The following is a 20135-nucleotide window of genomic DNA, read 5'->3' as shown; positions in this document are numbered from 1 at the left end:
GTACACAGGCAGACGGCAGACAATCCAGACGCACGAAATGATCCAGGACAAAAGTAATAAGTACAGGTAGGCCAACAGAAGGCGGACAGACAGGCACTTGTAACACAAATTACAAAAACTTTTTTTTTGCTTTTGGTCACTGGCCCCCTTTTTAAAAGCCGCGCTGACATCCTTTGACCCCAACAGCCCCAGCACCCTCAGCAGAAGACCAATCAGAGCCACTGCAGGGACTGCTGGGAGTTGCAGTTTCAAATTCTATTGGCTACTTTCACCATCCCAAGCCGCTTTTTCCTCTACAGTTGCTTCCTGTTCTCTCTACAGTGCAGTATTGCCACGATAAAAGCCATAAAAATTGTGGAGGATATTTGCGGTTGCCGCTAACAATTATTAGATAGGTTCTAAGGAAAAATCTGCGAATGATTGAGGCCGTGAACTCTGAACCGTGATTTCACGGGGGTTTACTGTATTCATGACCTAATCACCATATACTGTACATTTGGCCATGCCCGCGAGTGGTGTCTATCACAAACCATTGAAGAACACGGAAAGCAAAATTTCAGTGAATGTGAACTTGAGGTATTTATTGACATATGATGGAGTTCAAGGGGTGTCTGGGTGGGACGGGGGCGGCTCACCCCAATGGATGCAGTTTTACTAAATTAGGTCTAAAATAAAGGCTATTTTTCACACAATTTTTTGTAGCCACAGTTAATTTAAATATGCTATTCAATGGATTAGGCTCACAGTGATGCTCCTATTTCCTCCCACTGTCCAAAGAGATGCACATTAGGTGAATTGGTGATTTTAAATCATGCCTGATAGATATGTTAATGAGTGTGTGTGTGTTCATCTTGTGATAGGCTGTAATGTATCTGGGTAGCATCTTAATTCTTCCATCCCATACTAATGACATAATGTGGTCCCGGGATGACTTTGAGGTCCTGACCTGTCAGCCATTTGATGCTGAAAAGCGCCTGCCACCAAATATCCTATGGTTGTTAACACTAGAATTACCAGAGCCTACGAGAAAACTCGTAAATCCGGCCCACCTTAAATCCTTTCTCACCTCTCCGTCTGCCTCTTTTGTCCTGTAAATGTGTCGATAAGCAGCAAGCAGCCTGGTATCCCATCCTCCCACGCACCGCCGCAGTTCAATTCCCAAAGAAGTTTCTCAGTGGTCAGTGTTTACCTTCTAGTGAAGTGATGGAGCTTTATAGGGTAAAAAAGTACATTTGGAATACATGCATTTCATGTGTGTTCACTGTCATCAACAATCTATGTAAAAACGTCATTAACACAGAAACGTTTTTCATGTTTTTAGTAATAATTGACAAAATGTAGACATGAAATGTATAATGTGTGAAGCCTGAAATACAAATATGAAATAAACACTTTCACAAAAGGTACAAGTATAACAAAACAAGTGCACTTTTATTCAAGAATTTAACCAAAGAAAAAAGAAAGCAGGTTACGGTAGACGATTGATACGACAGCTCGCGTTGTGCAATGCTAAGAACTGCTGCCTTCCAATCAAGAGGTCATGATTATGATCTCAGCTGCTTCCCAAATGTACCATTTTGAGTAGTGAGCTGCTCTTATTGTTAGTATCATACAATAAAAACATACATTTGATTTGCTTCTGTAAATTTATAGTGCTTGACAAATTTAGCTTTTTTTTTCTCAGTTTTATTCTCTCGCTCACTTTCAAGCTCTCACACACCTTAAAACCCCCACCCCCCCCCCCCCCCCAATCTGACGCCGTGTTCAGATAAAGACGTGGTATAACTTGTTTTGGTATACCCCCTCTTTATTTAAAAACTGTGTCAGATCTTGTGCGTGACTGAGACTGGGAAAACTGTGGATTTGAGTGGTGTGCTTGACTGAGAATGACTGTAGATGTGAATTTCTTTTATTCAGTTTTATTCTTGAGTGTTAGTATGGACCTTCTGACCCATAATGTCACTGACAAAAAGAGAGAGACAGGTATATATGACATTTGGAATAATTCATTTTATAACCTGTATTGTACCTTTCGGAAAACGTTGTTGCACTAAGGTAACATTATATTCATTTGCATACCTTCATGTGGTTGTAGTCAGTGACTGCATTTTTTTTTTTTTTTTTTTCCCCGATCTTGGCCAGTGTCCACATGTTGCTGCATGTTGGTATTTCTTTTGAACTCCAGGAGATGCAGAGGACATAATAGTACAGAGAGGACAGTTCCGCGCTATATACAATCATCAGATTCAAATGTTAACAGTTCTCACACACACCAACATGTGTATAAGGTGTGAAGCCTGAAGTCCAAATATCAAACTTTCACAAAAGGTACAAGTATAACAATACAAGTGCACTTTTTTTCAAGAATATAACCAAAATAAAAAGAAAGCAGGTTACGGTAGGCGGTTGATATGGCAGCTTGCGTGGTGCAATGCTAAGAACTGCTGACTCCCAATCAAGAGCTTCTGGGTTCGATGCTTCTCAAGTTTATTGTTTTGAGTAGAGAGCTGCCCTTATTGTTAATATTATACAATAAAAACATACATTTGATTTGCGTCTGTAACAGCCGCTGTAAATTTATACTGTCTTTTTCCGAAAATAAGACACTGTCTTACTTTCTTTTTTGGTCCAAAATACGCACTAGGGCTTATTTTCGGGGGAGGACAAAAATAAAAGTATATTTATATATTTTTATTTAATATTTATTTATTTTACACAGAATACAGAAATTAAAATTGATTCAATTACAGTCATGTCATCTTCTTCTGGAACATCGTCATAAATCAAGATTTACACCCCTGGAGTCTTCCACAATTCCCTTTTTGTACTCGACGGAATAGCTCTTTCGTTTTGTACTCATTTTAACTGCGGTTAAAAATTATTCACTTTATAAAAAATAAAATTACGTATGAGGAAATAATCAGACTTACAAGACTGAAATGAACAAACACTGTATCTGCACTGTTGCTCAATGTAGACTGCTGCCTTAACGAACAATTATTTATAGTGTGCGCCAACGACGCGTTCCGTCGCATTCCGCATATGCATGCCCCCCTCCACCCCCTCCCCACCTCATTCGACCATACTCTGCGATACGCGCGACGCAGTACAACACAGCAGAGCAGAGCGGACACAATATTTATGTATTCATGCTGCCTTATGTTGTATTTTTAAGATAAATTCCAAGAATTAATTTGAAACGAACTGTAGAGGTAAACAATGAATTTCTCGGAATATTTTATTTCAAACATTTCTCTGAAATACGAGTATTAGGGAAGCTAAACATACTTAATAAATCAACAGCATTTTTTAACGAATTCTTTTTTTCACATTATTTTAACTAGGGCTTATTTTCGGGGGAGGGCTTATATTACAAAAAGTTCCGAAAATCTCGATAGGGCTTATTTTCGGGGGATGTCTTAATTTCGGAAAAAGACGGTAATACTTGTCAAAGATAGCATTTTTTTTTTCTTTGTTTTATTCTCTCACTCACGTTCACACTCCCACAACACCTCCCTGCCCCCCTCAAACCCCTGATTTGACGCTGTTTTCAGATAAATGTGTATTTGACTGGGAATAATTGTGGATGAGAATGCGCTGTAATTTCCAGATCCAAAATCTCAAAGCACCACTGACATTCACAGTGATTCCCAGTTATGTGCACCACTCACACCCACAACCATACAGAACTGATTTCACATCAGAGAATTTCCAGTTCCATTGTCTCAAAACACTACTGACTTCTCATCCAGAAGGTGCATGCTAATTCAGCGTGAGCAGGTACACTTAAGAATAAAAACATTCTCAGTCACGCACACCACTTACATCCACGTCCACAGTTTTCCCAGACTCGTTTGCACACAAGATCTGACACGGTTTTCAAATAAAGAGGGGGTATAACAAAACAATTTATAACACGTCTTTATCTGAAAACGGTGTTAGATATGGGGGTGTTATGTGGAAACTTGAAACTGAAAAAAAAAAAAAAACGCTAACTTTGACACGTGCTATAAATTTACAGAAGCAAATCAAATGTATGTTTTTATTGTATGATATTAACAAAAAGAGCAGCTCACTACTCAAAATGGTAAATCTGGGAAGCAGCTGATATCGAAACCACGACCTCTTGATTGGAAGACAGCAGTTCTTAGCATTGCACCACGCAAGCTGTCGTATCAATCACCTACCGTAACTTGCTTTCTCTTCGGTTAAATTCTTGAATAAAAGTGCACTTGTTTTGTTATACTTGTACCTTTTGTGAAAGTGTTTATTTCATACTTGTATTTCAGGCTTCACACATTATACATTTCATGTCTACATTTTGTCAATTATTACTAAAACATGAAAAACGCTTCTGTGTTAACGACTTTTTTACATATTGTTGATGACACTGAACACACATGAAATGTATGTATTCCAAATGACGATGTACTTTTTTTACCCTATAAAGTTGCAGCACTTCACTCGAAGATAAACACTGAGCACTGAGAAACTTCTTTGCGAATTGAACTGCGGCAGTGAGTGGGGGGGATGGGATACCAGGCTGCTTGCTGCTTATCGACACGTTTACAGGACAAAAGACGCTGACGAAGAGGTGAGAAAGGATTTAAGGTGGGCCGGATTTACGAGTTTTCTCGTAGGCTCTGGTAATTCTAGTGTTAAAGCATGTAACAGAACAAGGATCATGTGATTTCTGCTTGATGGCATCTATGATGCAGGCTCCAATTCAGCACACAACCTAAGAGGACAGCTTTAAATCGGCTTATAATCCAGTTATTATCATGAGCCAAAAAATCATCATGATCCTTAGAAACTCATTCCTTGTGTAGCCCGCTATTGGTAATATCCGCTGAAAGCTGAAAAAAATTAAGTGTTGCATTTTTGAATGGGCATATAAGTTGGGGTCTGATTTTATGATCGAATTTTCAGGTTTCAAGACCCTACTTATACGTGAGTATATATGGTAGTTCAAGAACATTGGAATGTGACTGACGTAGCATTGAAATACTCAAAAAATATTTTCTATTCACTTCTTTGTCTGGTCACCTGGTATTGCTAAAATGTCAACACCAAAAAGTCTGCATAGGACATACAAATGGTCGAAACTTGCCGTAACGTTTAAGCTAATTGTCAAGCCAAGTGCATGCTTTATACATCCTGACTTTTGCATAAGAAGTGGCTTACACAACATTTATCTTTTCTAAACCTTTCCTGTTGATAATCTTATATGAATTATTTGAAAACAATAAAGAGTGAAAATATTTAAGAAGAAATTTAATGTTAACTTGAAAATTACAGTTGTGCTTGAAAGTTTGTGAACCCTTTAGAATTTTCTATATTTCTGCATAAATATGGCCTAAAACATCATCAGATTTTCACTCAAGTCCTAAAAGTAGATAAAGAGAAACCAGTTAAACAAATGAGACAAAAATATTATACTTGGTCATTTATGTATTGAGGAAAATGATCAAATATTACATATTTGTGAGTGGCAAAAGTATGTGAACCGCTAGGATTAGCAGTTAGTTTGAAGGTGAACTTAGAGTCAGGTGTTTTCAATCAATGGGATGACAATCAGGTGTGAGTGGGCACCGTGTGTTATTTAAAGAACAGGGATCTATCAAAGTCTGCTCTTCACAACACATGTTTGTGGAAGTGTATCATGGCACGAACAAAGTAGATTTCTGAGGACCTCAGAAAAAGAGTTGTTGTTGCTCATCAGGCTGGAAAAGGTTACAAAACCATCTCTAAAGAGTTTGGACTCCACCAATCCACAGTCAGACAGATTGTGTACAAATGGAGGAAATTCAAGACCATTGTTACCCTCCCCAGGAGTGGTCGACCAGCAAAGATCACTCGAAGAGCAAGGCGTGTAATAGTCGGCGAGTTCACTAAGGACCCCAGGGTAACTTCTAAGCAACAGAAGGCCTCTCTCACATTGGCTAATGTTCATGTTCATGAGTCCACCATCAGGAGAACACTGAACAACAATGGTGTGCATGGCAGAAGAAAGCCACTGCTCTCCAAAAAAAACATTGCTGCTCGTCTGCAGTTTGCTAAATATCACATGGACAAACCAGAAGGCTATTGGAAGAATGTTTTGTGGACGGATGAGACCAAAATAGAACTTTTTGGTTTAAATGAAAAGCGTTATGTTTGGAGAAAGGAAAACACTGCATTACAGTAAAAGAACCTTATCCCATCTGTGAAACATGGTGGTAGTATCATTGTTTGGGCCTGTTTTGCTGCATCTGGGCCAGGACTGCTTACCTTCATTGATGGAACAATGAATTCTGAATTATATCAGAGAATTCTAAAGGAAAATGTCAGGACATCTGTCCATGAACTGAATCTCAAGAGAAGGTGGGTCATGCAGCAAGACAATGACCCTAAGCACACAAATCGTTCTACCAAAGAATGGTTAAAGAAGAATAAAGTTAATGTTTTGGAATAGCCAAGTCAAAGTCCTGACTTTAATCCAATCGAAATGTTGTGGAAGGACCTGAAGTGAGCTGTTAATGTGAGGAAACCCACCAACATCCCAGAGTTGAAGCTGTTCTGTGCGGAGGAATGGGCTAAAATTCCTCCAAGCCGGTGTGCAGGACCGATGAACAGTTACTGGAAACGTTTAGTTGCAGTTATTGCTGCAAAGGGGGGTCACACCAGATACTGAAAGCAAAGGTTCACATACTTTTGCCACTCACAAATATGTAATATTCGATCATTTTTCTTAATAAATAAATGACCAAGTATAATATTTGTTTCTTATTTGTTTAACTGGTTTCTCTTTATCTACTTTTAGGACTTGAGTGAAAATCTGATGATGTTTTAGGTCATATTTATGCAGAAATATAGAAAATTCTAAAGGGTTCACAAATTTTCAAGCACGACTGTATAAGCACTACATCAGTTGAGATCTCTGTGTCCCTGCAACAGACGGAATCTCATAAATAGATCTAAGAAGAGAGTTTGAAAGTGGAGGAGTCACAAAGCTATGTGAATGTTTACCAAGAGTTTATAATAGGATTTTGAAACCTTAAGAAAACAAGCTCAGAAAAATTCCAAATCTTAAAATGAGCAAGTACTCAGGGGTGAGAGCATGCCAAATTAATGGTAATGTACTCAGTAGCTTTGGTTTGTGAAGGGACGCTGGTAGCAGCATTTACAACCTGTGGTAACCTTTTGTAGTTCGGATGCCATGTGCAAGCACCATTAACAAGTGAATTACAGTAGTACATCTAAGAACTGATAAAACTGTAGCAAACTACTCCAGGCAATAGGAAGAACATTTGCTTAAATATTGGAATAATAAACATATACTGTTTAGGACAGAAAGATCAAACTCTGGTCCTTGGAGCTGGAAAGCAGCAGTCCTAACCAATGTGCTACCATGGTCCTCCTAGAAATACACATTGTGCACATTTCCTTAAGTTAATCATGCTTTGTTGTCTTTGAGTTAGTCTGCGCCAGGAAGACAAGAGACAGTAACTTGTTTTTTTTTACCTGAACTTTTTATTAAAGTAAGTAGAAGTACAGTAATCCCTCCTCGATCGCGGGGGTTGCGTTCCAGAACCCCCCGCGAAAGGTGAAAATCCGCGAAGTAGAAACCATATGTTTATGTGGTTATTTTTATATTGTCATGCTTGGGTCACAGATTTGCACAGAAACACAGGAGGTTGTAGAGAGACAGGAACTTTATTCAAACAGTGCAAACAAACATTTGTCTCTTTTTCAAAAGTTTACACTGTGCTCCATGACAAGACAGATATGACAGTTCTGTCTCACGATTAAAAGAATGCAAACATATCTTCCTCTTCAAAGGAGTGCACGTCAGGAGCAGAGAATGTCAGAGAGAGAGAGAGAGAGAGAAAAAAGCAAACAATCAAAAATCAATAGGGCTGTTTGGCTTTTAAGTATGCGAAGCACCGCCGGACAAAGCAGCTGCAAGGAAGAGAGCAATGTAAAGGTAGTCTTTCACCATTTTTTAGAGGAGCGTCCGTATCCTCTAGGCCAGTGTGCGAACAGCCCCTGTGCTCACACCCCCTCCGTCAGGAGCAGAGAATGTCAGAGAGAGTGAGAGAGACAGAGAAAAGCAAACAATCAAAAATCAATACGTGCCGTTCAAGCTTTTAAGTATGCGAAGCACCGTGCGGGAAGCATGTCGCTTTACAAAGCAGCTGCACGGAAGGGAGCAATGTGAAGGTAATCTTTCAGCGTTTTTTGAGGAGCGGCCGTATCCTCTAGGGGTGCGAACAGCCCCTGTGCTCACAATATATTTGAGGAGTTTTATTTAATACGTAATACGAGCTCTGGTTGGGTAGCTTCTCAGCCATCTGTCAGTAGCATCCCTTGTATGAAATCAACTGGGCAAGCCGAGGAAGCATGTACCAGAAATTGAAAGACCCATTGTCTGCAGAAATCCGCGAACCAGCAAAAAATCCGTGATATATATTTAAATATGCTTACATATAGAAGCCGCGAAAGTCGAAGCGCGATGTAGCGAGGGATTACTGTAATACCACTCCTTGAAGAAAAAAATCAGCAGCCAGAAGTAGATGAGTTCTCCTAAAGCAGCTCCAAAGGTAACTTGCTAAGAAGATTAGGAATGACAGAATGCCAGACTAAGTTATAACTAATGCACAGAAGACAGATGTCTCTGAGGGACATAGCAAATAGTGCCTTTGGGGACATTAGTAACGCAACAAAGTAAGCAGGGCAATTCATTTATAATTGGTATTTATTTTGCATAGGGTAACTATACGAGGGGGGATCCAAAAAAAAAAAAATAAAACAGAATTATCTTCTGAGTAACAGGTCCCTTTTAGTACATTCTTATTCTAGAAACCCTTCTGCATCAGTTTGCCAACCAGAGTTGTTGTAAGATGCTGTGTTCGGCTTCATTGACTGTTTGAACGAATTTGCTTATTTTGTGATGGTTGATTTATACAAACAATGTGCGGCATTAAAATTTTGTTTCCTGTTATGGAAAAATGAGTCCGAAATGGTTGTTAAGCTACAGACAGTCAAACGGTCAACAAAAGCTTTTATCAGGAAATTTTGAAAAGGTTGTGTTTGGATTTGCGGAAGAAATGTCAGAGGTGTGGCAAACAGGTGACTGGTTCTACCTCATGACAACGCAACTGCCCATACCGAGCTGAGTGTTCAGCAGTTTTTGTCCAAAAAATGACATGACCCCCATTCGTCACCCTTCCTATTCACCTAATCTCGCCCTGTGTGACTTTTTTTCTTTTCCCAGATGAAAAAGTTCCTCAAAGGCAAATGTTTTGCCGATATGGAAGAGATGAAACAAAAAGTGTCAGAAGCCCTAAAAGGGATCAAAATCAAGGAGTACCAAAACTGTTTCGAGCAGTGGAAAAAAGTCTCAATAAGTCTATTACATCAAACACCGAGTACTTTGAAGGTGACTGAAGTTTGAAAGTGAAAGTAAATTATATTAAGTTATAGTAGTTGAAACAAAACTTGATTTTTCAACACAAAACATGCAATTGAAAGTAAACATTTTAGAAGCAAATTTAATATACAAACTCTTATTTGATAGTGTCACTACTAGTATTGTTGGAATTGAAAGTTTGCAGTTCAGGTTGTTGAACATTCCAGGTTAAATAAATGTCACATGCTCAGCTGATGGAATCCTGTGTTTTCTGTTCAGCGTATTGTTGAGCAGACTGTATGACTATGCTTCCGTGACTAAGAACAACACTCTGTTGTGCTTACCCCATGGTCTTAGAGTTGGCGGGCGGGGCTCTGTCGTGTGCACCCCATTCGCACTGCCTGCTCATGCCTCGAGAGCAAGGGTGGACGCAGGAGGAGGGTTAGAGTTGGTGGGCGGGGCTCTGTTGTGCATACCCCATGATGCGGGAGGAGGGTTAGAGTTGGCGGGCGGGGCTCTGTCTTGCGTATGTGCGTATACCATGGTCGGGCGACTTGGTGGATTATATATAGAAAAGCAGCCGGAACCGAAAAGAACAATCAAAAGTAAACGTGGCTCAGAGGTGCATGTGGACTGTAGCAGAGACGAAAGCGACTGAGGCGGTGTTTGGTGAGATGTTGCGTGCCTCGAGAGCGAGGGTGGACTCGGGAGGAGGGTTAGAGTTGGCGGGCGGGGCTCTGTCGTGCGTATCCCAGGACGCGGGAGGAGGGTTAGAGTTGGTGGGCGGGGCTCTGTCGTGCGTATCCCATGGTCTCTGTCTTGCATGCCATGGTCGGCTGCTTAGTGAATTGTTGGTGGGTGGGGCTCTGTGAGTTGGTGGGGGTGGCTCAGTCTTGCGTGCGTCTTGTTTGCCATGGACTTAGTGAATTATATATATAGATTAGAACAGTATATTACAAATGCTCAGTAGTTGGAGCACTGGCAGATTTTATGGCATACTCAAGAACATATTGCAGAGTCCTCATAAAAAATGTACAGGTGATAAAACAAATTTTATGCATGCCAGTTTTTTTTCTTTTTTTTTTACTTTAGCAAGCCTCATTGAGTTTCTTTTAGCCCAACTATTAATTTTATTTAATAATTATTTACAAGTCTCTTTGTCCCATGTGCTTTCAGAAATTATACTTACAGAAGAATCTGTGCAAGTTGCAGTTTTGAGGAACACTAAAGAAATATTACCACTCCTTTCTGGTTGCTGGCCCATGCAGCATTTAAGCGATACTGCATGTGATCTAAAATATGTATAGACAAATTACTTAGGTAAAGGTATAGGTTGTTGTTGTTTCCATTGTGAGAAAGCATAACCAGTAATAAATAAATGCACACAAGTTGTTTGGTGTTCTTTGCAGTAGTCCATAGTTCCCTGGGTATATTTAGTGTGCAGCTTGCTTATTTTTGACCTGTGTAAGTCATTTCCATTTTCCAACATCTTTTACAAGCAAAAGAGAAAGTTGTAGTAAGAGAGTAAACGCTGAAAAGTAAGAGAAGTGTTCATGAAGCACACTGTACCCTGACCTAATTTGAGTTCAGTACAGGTTGTCTGCTTACTGAAAAACTGTATACCCCCTTTTTATAATCATTCCTGTATGCAGGTTGTTTTTAACACTGAGGCCATACTCAGTAAATGTTTTATTACAAGTTAAACATTATAGGAAGTAAAGAACAAAATCTCAGCAGTCTACTTTGGGCACATATTTTGTGGAACTCTCAAACTTTTCAACACCAAGTCTTTGTATATAATTTTTGTTATCAGGCTGAGACTTTGATAAGCATGTGAAGCCCGAGAAAATGAAAGTTAAAGTATATCCACTCAGTGCAGTTGACTGTGGTTGTGTGAAAGCTGCAGCTATATATGTGAAGGGACACTTTAAAGAAATGGCTCTCCATCCATTGCTGTTTCCAGTCTTGTGCCCAGTGCTGACAACATAGACACTGATTCCTTCCACACTGTATTAGATTAAGCAGATTCAGAAAACAGTACATAAATGGGAGAAACTGGTTTCTAAAATTGTTGGAGTATTCAATTCAATTCAATTCAATTTTATTTGTCATTTAGCAGAACATCCAAGATGTGCTGCAGAACGAAAAAACGATGCACAAGACATTAATAAAAACACATAGTTAAAATCAGCCTACAATAAAATACTAAAATGCTTCATTTAAAAGACGAACGGCAGTAGGAAAAAAACTGTTTTTAAACCTGGTAGTTCTACATTTCAGGCTGCGGTACCTTCTGCTTGAGGGCATGAGGGAAAAGAGTTCAGAGGCAGGATAAGTAGGGTCTCTAGAAATCCGCACAGCTCTGGCCAGACAGCGTTGTTTTGCCAAATCTTGTACATTTGGCAACGGGGCTCCAATGATCCTCTCCGCAGCCCTCACCACTTTCCTCAGTGCTTTCCAGTCCGAAGCTCTGCAGCTCTCCTGCCACAGAGAGCTGCTGCTGGTTAGCACGCTCTCTATGGTCCCTCTGTAAAAAGTGGTGAGGACTGACTTACTGAGATGGGCCCTCTTTAGCCTCCGCAGAAAGATCAAGCGCTGGTGAGCTTTCTTGATGACGGAGGAGGTGTGCAGGGACCAGGTGAGGTTGTTCGTCACATTAACTCCCAGGAACTTAGTAGACTGCACAATTTCCACAGCAGTGTTCTTAATGTAGACCGGGATGTGTATCAGCTGTTTCTTCCTGAAGTCGATGACCAGTTCTTTTGTTTTTTCGACATTCAGTATCAGATTGTTTTTATCACACCATTCCACAAATGACTTCACCTCCTCTCTGTAATCCCCTTCCCCGTCACCTCGAATGAGACCCACCACTGTTGTGTCGTCCGCATACTTAATAATTTGGTTTGTGCTGAACTTGGCACAACAATCGTGGGTCATGAGCGTGAAGAGGAGGGGACTTAGAACACACCCCTGTGGAGAACCTGTGCTCAAGGAGATGGTATCTGATTTATTCTTTCCTACCCGTACGTACTGTGGCCTATCCATTAGAAAGTCCAATATCCAGTTTTGCAGAGGTATGCCCAGTCCCAATGGGCCCAGTTTGCTGATCAAATTCTGAGGGATGATGGTATTAAAAGCCGAACTAAAATCAACAAACAACATGCGGACCATAGCGTCTCTATTCTCCAGATGTTCCAATGAAAAATGGAGTGCAATAGATATGGCATCCTCTGTGGCACGGTTGGAGCGGTAGGCGAATTGGAGTGGGTCAAAAGAGGAGGGTAGGACAGAAGTAATGTGGTCCTTGATCAGCCTCTCGAAACATTTCATCACTATTGATGTTAAGGCTACAGGGCGATAGTCATTCATGGTTGTGACTATGGGTTTTTTCGGAACTGGGATGATTTCTGAGGTTTTAAAGCAAGATGGCACAACAGCTTGACACAGCTTATTTTACACTTGACTGACTTCTCACATTGCATCTCCTGGGAACAAATACAGTTCTACCTATTTGTCTTTATTCATTGCATCTTGTTTATTTGGTATTTGCAGTAGAAAAACTCTAATTGGGTTGTGGAATTTAAATAGACTGCTGCCATGGAGGTTTTCACAGATAAGAAAAAATAGCGCAGAGTTTCAAGTCGGTTACCTTTCATAGGTTCATAAGGTCAGTGAGGTCACATGTACAGAATACATGAAATTCTTACTTGCATGTGCTAGTTAGCATGAAACATGTCACCATTCTCTGGCACCAAATCATGTCTCTTGAGACTTTTGATAAAATGTTTAATAAGTAATAAACCCTATGAGTGGAACATGTGCTACTGCCACATCTTTGTGTAGTTTGTGAAAAACAGGCTTGTAAAAATTCTGAAAGCAAGCATGGTGCCAGTGTTTGAGGAGGGCTGCAAGTCTTGATGTAAGATGAATGAATGAATGTATCTTTTTCAGTCTGCAGGCTGGCACAGTCTGGATTAATGCACACAACTTGTTTGATGCTGCTTCAGGATTTGGCGGAGTTAAAGAAAGTGGCTATGGGAGAGATGGAGGGAAAGAGGTAAGTATTCAAATAGGAAGTGAGTGGTTCCTGCTTTGCATCCTGTGTTGCTTCCTGCACCGTGAAAAGTTCTCAGGATGCCAAGAAGTACAAAATAAATAGCACCTTTATTAACAAAATTATAACAAGGGATGGGGGATCACAGTGAGCAAAATAAATACTGTACCAAATACACAAATAATAATCCATTATATTTATATAGCACCTCTCCCATGCACAGATATTCAGAAAAAATAACAGGACATCATAAAACATTGGATGCAACTAAGATTGGCATATAACACTAAATAAAATAAATATAGGATGTACAATGCATTGAAATAGAATAAGAGGCAATAAACCAGAATCAAATACAAAAGTATGAATACTAGAAGAAACCCTGAATAAAAAACATAATTTGTAGTATAAACACAAATCTTCCTGGACATCTGGACAGAGAGAGTAAACTGAAAGAAGGATCAGAATGACATAAGGTAAATGCCTTCCAGAACATGAGTTTTAAGCTGTTTTTTGAAAGAATGAATTGAGTCAGCTGATCTCATTAATTTGTTCCAAAGTATGGGTGCTATAGAAATTAACACTAGAATCCCTGAAACCTACGAAAAAAGTCGTAATCCCAGGCCACCTTAAATTCCTTCTCACCTCTGTATTGGTGTCTTTTGTTTTGCAAATGTGTTGATCGGTACTGGTAGCAAGCAGCTTGCTATCCCATCCACCCACCGCTGCAGCTCAAGTCGGACAAAAAGTTCTCCCAGCTCAAGTCAGTTTATCTGTGTGTGAGGTGCCTGGAATTATATAAGGTAAATAATATATCATTATTTGGAACACAGGCATTTCATGTCTATTCCATGTCTACAACAATCTGGGTGAATGTAGGATGACAAGAAATGTGAGGCAAGAAATGTTGAACACATAGTTAAAACAGAAACATTTTTCATGTTATAGTACTAATGACAAAATTTTGACATGAAGTGTATAATGTGTGAAGACTGAAGTCCAAATATTAAATAAACACTCACAAAAGGTACAAATATGGCAAAACAAGTGTGCTTTTATTCAAGAATATAACTAAAGATAAAGAAATTGGGTTAGGGTTCAATGCTGACACGACCACTGGACTGGTACATTGGTAGGAACTGCTGACTCATAATCAAGAGGTTGTGGGTTTGATTCCAGCTCCTTCATAGATTTACCATTTTAAGAATTGAGCTGCTCTTATTGTTACTATTATACAATAAAAAGATGCATTTGATTTGAATCTGTAACAGCTAGTGTAAATGTATGGCACTTGTAAGGGTTAGCGTTTTTTTTTTTTTATTCTCTCGGTCACGTTCACGCTCCTCCCTATCTGACACTGCTGTTTTCAAATAAAGACGTCCTATAACAGAGGTGAACTCAGATGAGGATGAGGGTACTTCATCGGAGAAAGAGAACAGAAACCACCACCCCCAACAATCAAAAATCGATAAGTCACACTGTAGCGGTCCGGTGCCGCTAAGATTCACACTGTCAAGATGATGGTGATTTATTTATTTTTATAGAGGATCCCAGGGACGCTCCCAGCCATGGCTCGATCCGCACACACTCATAAACAGAGACAAAATAAAGCACACTGGGAACTAACAATTAAAGAATATAATGAAATTAAATAATATAAATAATACCACCCCAGTACCCCTCGGCGATATTACATTAAATACAAAAACAAAACTCCACACAGCAAAGTCCATGGAATACCACACCGGATATAATGAGAGATGACGCGAATAAGTCCAGAGATCTGTATGTTGTAAGGGAATGAAAAAACTGTCCTACCGGTAGATACTGTAAGGGTGAAGACGGATGGATGGTTCAGGAGCGCTCCTATACTTGCGGGAAAGTCGTAAATCCACAATCAGTCCTCAGCACACAGGTAGACAGATAATCCAGACCCCAACAACGAATACAATCCAGGACACAGGGATTAAATATGGCTTAATTAACAGAAGGCAGTCTGACAGGTAAACGAAACACCAAATACAACAACAAAAAAAGCTTTTTTTTCTCTTTCGTACACCTGCCCTCCTTTTAAATCCCTCTGACCACCTTTGACCCCAACAGCCCTTGCAGGGACTTCTTGGAGATGCAGTTTTATCTACTAGTAGCACTGCTACAATCCCCAACCCCATGTTGTGGTGTACGGCTGAACCAAGGCTTGAGGTTTGAGATGTTTACTGTGTCTACCTTTTTAGTCCCCAGCAATCCCCACTCTACTGCATAGGTCACTGGTCCCTTCTTTTGGACATCAGTTGCTGGGCCAAACCACTTCGGAGCCAGTTTAGCTATGAACTTATCTGAGGCTTTGGAGAGGGGATGAGTCTTGATCCAGATTTTCTCCCCAACCGAGAATTGTACAAGCTTATATCTCTGGTTGTATTTGTTATAAAGTTTGTAAGTGCTCATGTATTGATGTGTCTGGTTTGGGTGGGTCGTAATCAATTATTCTTTCCAGTGGACCATTTAGCTGTCTGCCTAAAGCTAACAATGCAGGGGTTTCACCTGTAACCTCGTGCACCACCGTGTTCAATGCAAACTGTAGCTCAGGCAGCCACTTTGACCAATCCTGATGGTGGTCTCCGACGGAGGATGCTATCATTGTCTTCAGAGTCTGGTTCACCTGCTTAGTGCGATTAGATTGGGGATGGTACGCCGTTGTCTTCAGGTGAACCACCCCCCATTGTTTTCAAAATTCTTCGGCCTTTGAGCCGGTAAACTGCGGGCCCCGGTCTGTGATGATGCCCTTCAGCACCCCCCATTGGGTAAATATCTCATCCTTCAGGGTGGAACATATCTTCTTGGCTGTAGCATTAGCCATAGGGAATAGCTCCACCCATCGGGTAAAATAGTCCACAACCACCATCAGGTAGGTCTTCCAGTCCTTACTGGCAGGAAATGGTCCCATTTAGGTCCACGCCTAGGCTCTCCCCCGGGGTAGTGATGGTTACTAGCTGAAGCTGTCCCGAGGGGACACCAGGTAGGGTTTTGTATCGCTGACAGTTAGTAGAAGTCTGGACATGGGACCAGACGTCTTTGCACATTGTCGGCCACCATGCCACCTCTAGGATTTTAAACAGAGTCTTCGTACGTCCAAGGTGACCACCGATCGGGCTATCATGGTAATACTATAGGAACTTGGGCACATATGTCTCGGGCACTACCAACTGATAATGGTAACCCCGATCTTTTGTTGGAACATGGCAATAGAGTGCCCCTTGAAGTTCCCTATAATGTATGCAGTCAGGCCTCCCCCTTGGGCCCTCTCTTAACCCCTGACATACAGGACTGGCTGCTTGAGACTGAACAATTTCCTGCATGTTCAGGGGAAGATCTGGCCAAGGGTTAGAGACCGATACTGCACATACCACCGGTGCAGGCTTGTGAACCCGTGATAATGCATTGGGCACAACATTAGCACAGCCCTTCCAATAGCACACCTTGAATGTGAACTGTTGGAGGCGCAATACCCACCTGGTTAGCCTAGACGTGGTCTTCGGGCAATTGAATGCCCAGGTCAGAGCCTTGGTCAGTGTAGATTTCAAATAAAGTTCCCTCCAGAAAGTGACGCCACTTCTCCGCGGCCCACACGACAGCGAGGCATTCCTTCTCGGTGGAGGAATAATTATACTTGGCGCCCTTTAGTAACTGCGAGGCATATGCCACCACCCTCTTTTCTCCTTGACTTGTTTGAGAGAGAACGGCGCCGAGCCCAAGGTCACTCGCGTCAGTGTGGACCTGAAAAGTTAATGATGAATCAGGCTGTGCCAGGACTGGTGGTGATGTCAGTGCCTGTTTGAGTCTTTCGAAGGAGTCCTGGCACGCTGGCGACCACTCAGCAGCTGGAACAATGGGGCAGCGATGTTGGCAAACCCATGTACAAATTTATGGAACCACCCAGCCATCCCCAGGAAGCGTTGGAGACTTTTTACCTCCTGGCGCGCTGGGTAGTCCAAGATGGACTTAATTTTCTTTGGATCCACCCGGACCCCGTCTGCCAACACCACATGGCTGAGGAAGTTCAGATGGTCTTGTAGAAATCTACACTTCTTGGTGTTGAATGTAAGATGAGCCTTACGCAGTCGCTGGAAGATGTGGTCAAGGTCCTTTTAGATGTTGTTGGACAGATGGGGGAGAATACAATGATGTCATCTATGTAAACAAAGCAGGTCTTCTCAATGAGCCCCTGGAGGACCTGCTCCATTAGCCGTTGAAATGATGCCCCAGCGTTTTTAAGTCCAAAGCGCATCACCCAAAACTGGAACAACCCCTCCGGGGTGATGACGGAGGTCTTCTCCATGTTACTCTTCCCCATTCTTGCCTGCCAATATCCGGACTTCAAATCTAGGGAGCTGAACACCACTGCCCCATGCAAAGACTCGCAAGATGTCATGAATGAGTGGCATGGGGTAAGCATCATCCAAGGTGGTCTTGTTCAGCTCTCGATAGTCCACACAGAATCGGTAGGTCCCGTCGGCCTTTTGAATGAGCACCGCAGGGATAGCCCACGGCGAGGTGGAAGGGTCAGTGACCCCATCCACCAACATCTGGTCAGCCAACTCCTTGATTATTCCTCTTTTCAGAGGTGACACTCTGTAGGCTCTGTGCCAAACCGCCGGGACAGGATCGACTGTGTGAATGTGGTGACACACCACCTCAGTCCAACCCAATTTGTCCGTCCACACAGAGCGCCACCTCCTAAGCAGTGGCTGAACGAGCTCCGGCTGTTCAAGAATTGCCTTCTCTACTGGGCTGGGCTCATCCACCAACTACGTGAGGTAATAATACAAGTTAGGCCAAACCAGATTACTTTGAGCCTTCGTCCCACACCGATGGACCTTCCCCACCAGAAACTTGTACTCCAGCCGCAACAGATGGATAGTAAGACCTACTGACACAAGAAAGTCCATTCCAAGTAATAAGGGCATTGACAGGTGGTCATCTTCCAGGATGTAAACTTCTGTCTCCCAATGTGTCTCATGTAAGCAGAGTCTCATAGGCACCCTGCCCTTTGCCCCGTGTGCCCTTCCATCTGTGAGAAAGAATTTTACTTTTGCACTTTCCCTTAACTGCTCATGAGGCACTTTAAGCTTTTCCCACAAGCTGTATTTCATAAGGGTATAAGTGCTCCCTGTATCTATGACCGCCTCTCGAGTGACTCCTTGCACTTGTACGGGCACCACTATGAGGGGCAAGGTGGCTTGCACCAAGGTGAGATTGGCACGGGGATCCACTGCGGCTTTCCCTCGTTGTTTGGGACAGGGGACTTCTCGAGACGTGGGACCCTTTCGTGACCCACTAATCCAGATAGCCACCCAGTCCTTTTCCACTCGGGACCCCACCTTCACCAACTCATCTACCGATTTCACAACTCCCCCCTCAGAGTAGCTGCCACCCGAAGGTCACATGCATCAAGGACATGTCGCAATATCTCTTCCTCACGCATGTCAGATTGCCACTTCAGGCACAACGCACGGAATTCAAAGACAAAGTCCCTGAGACTCTGCGATGGCTTTTGCACAAAGGTCCAGAGCTTTTCCTAACAGCGCCTGGTATTAATCAGAGAGGAACGCTTTCAGGAAGGCAGCGTGAAACTCCGCCCAGGTATTATACTTGTGCCGCTCAGCAAACCACGAAGAGCGTGCCGGCCCGCTGAGTGCCGTTTTCAGGAATCCCTGCAGCTCAGCTCCACTCAGAGGATGCAGCTCCATGAACAAGTCGACCTTCTCTACAAAGTCAACAGTGCCCATGAGTGCACACTGAGGGGCCAGCTTAGGAAACTCCATCCACGGCACTGCAACGGACAAGGACAACTGTCCCCAGTCATTCCCCACTCCCGTTACAGGAGTCGACTGCCCTAGTGGCTGTGCGATGGCACGCCAGCTTTCCTGCACCTGCCTCCTGATCTCCTCTCTCATATTGGCTTCCAGGCGCTGCACATACACACCACGTGAAGGACTGTTCAAGACGCTGCACCCTCACATCCGCCTCGCCAGGAAACTCTGCCGGCCATGGCATCGATGAAGTCGTGGACAGTTTAATCCCGATTGAGAAAACTACGGGTGATGTCGTCAACCCGCATCTCTAGCTGTTCTAGGCGCAGCGTCAGGCTTTGCAGAATCCGTCCCTCACCGGTCTTGGGCTGCTCCGGACTGGAGACACACAGGGTATCCAGCAAGCTCAACTCCTCCTCGAGAGGGGCTCTGACTGTTACGTGATGTGGCCTAGGCAGCGGACGCATATCAACCAGCGGCCCACTCAGTTCAAGCTCCTCGCCCTGCACTGTGCTTTCAACAGACATGCTTCTGTATGGGTGTAAATGATGTTGGACTAGAAGGGAACAAAAAAAAAAAAACCTGGCTCCTACCCAGCTCGCCAAAATCTGTAGCGGTCCAGTGCCGCTAAGATTCACACCTTCAAGATGATGGTGATTTATTTATTTTTATAGAGGATCCCAGGGACACTCCCAGCCTTGGCTCGACCCGCACGCAATCATAAACAGAGACCAAATAAAGCACACTGGGAACTAACAATTAAAGAATGTAATGAAATTAAATAATATAAATAATACCACCCCAGTACCCCTCGGCGATATTACATTAAACACAAAAACACAACTCCACACAGCAAAGTCCATGGAATACCACACCGGAT

At 42.3% G+C, this 20135-nt stretch overlaps 1 protein-coding gene across 2 annotated transcripts in view; it reads left to right on the top strand.

Annotated features, from left to right (window-relative positions):
* Positions 1-20135, top strand: part of aldh16a1 (aldehyde dehydrogenase 16 family, member A1) — a 182073-nt gene that overhangs the window by 146180 nt on the left and 15758 nt on the right. For both annotated transcript variants that reach the window (XR_007936261.1, XM_051933881.1), the window contains exon 10: positions 13343-13448. Coding sequence is in view for 1 of the 2 variants with exons in the window: in XM_051933881.1 (XP_051789841.1) it covers positions 13343-13448 (106 nt within the window). In the remaining variant the exon portion in view is untranslated. The remainder of the gene's footprint in view (positions 1-13342; positions 13449-20135) is intronic.

This window comes from Erpetoichthys calabaricus, chromosome 11 (assembly GCF_900747795.2).
Source record: "Erpetoichthys calabaricus chromosome 11, fErpCal1.3, whole genome shotgun sequence".
In the NCBI taxonomy this organism is placed as follows: domain Eukaryota; kingdom Metazoa; phylum Chordata; class Cladistia; order Polypteriformes; family Polypteridae; genus Erpetoichthys; species Erpetoichthys calabaricus.
The sequence above is the reverse complement of the archived record's forward strand: the minus strand, read 5'-3'. Positions and strand labels throughout refer to the sequence as shown.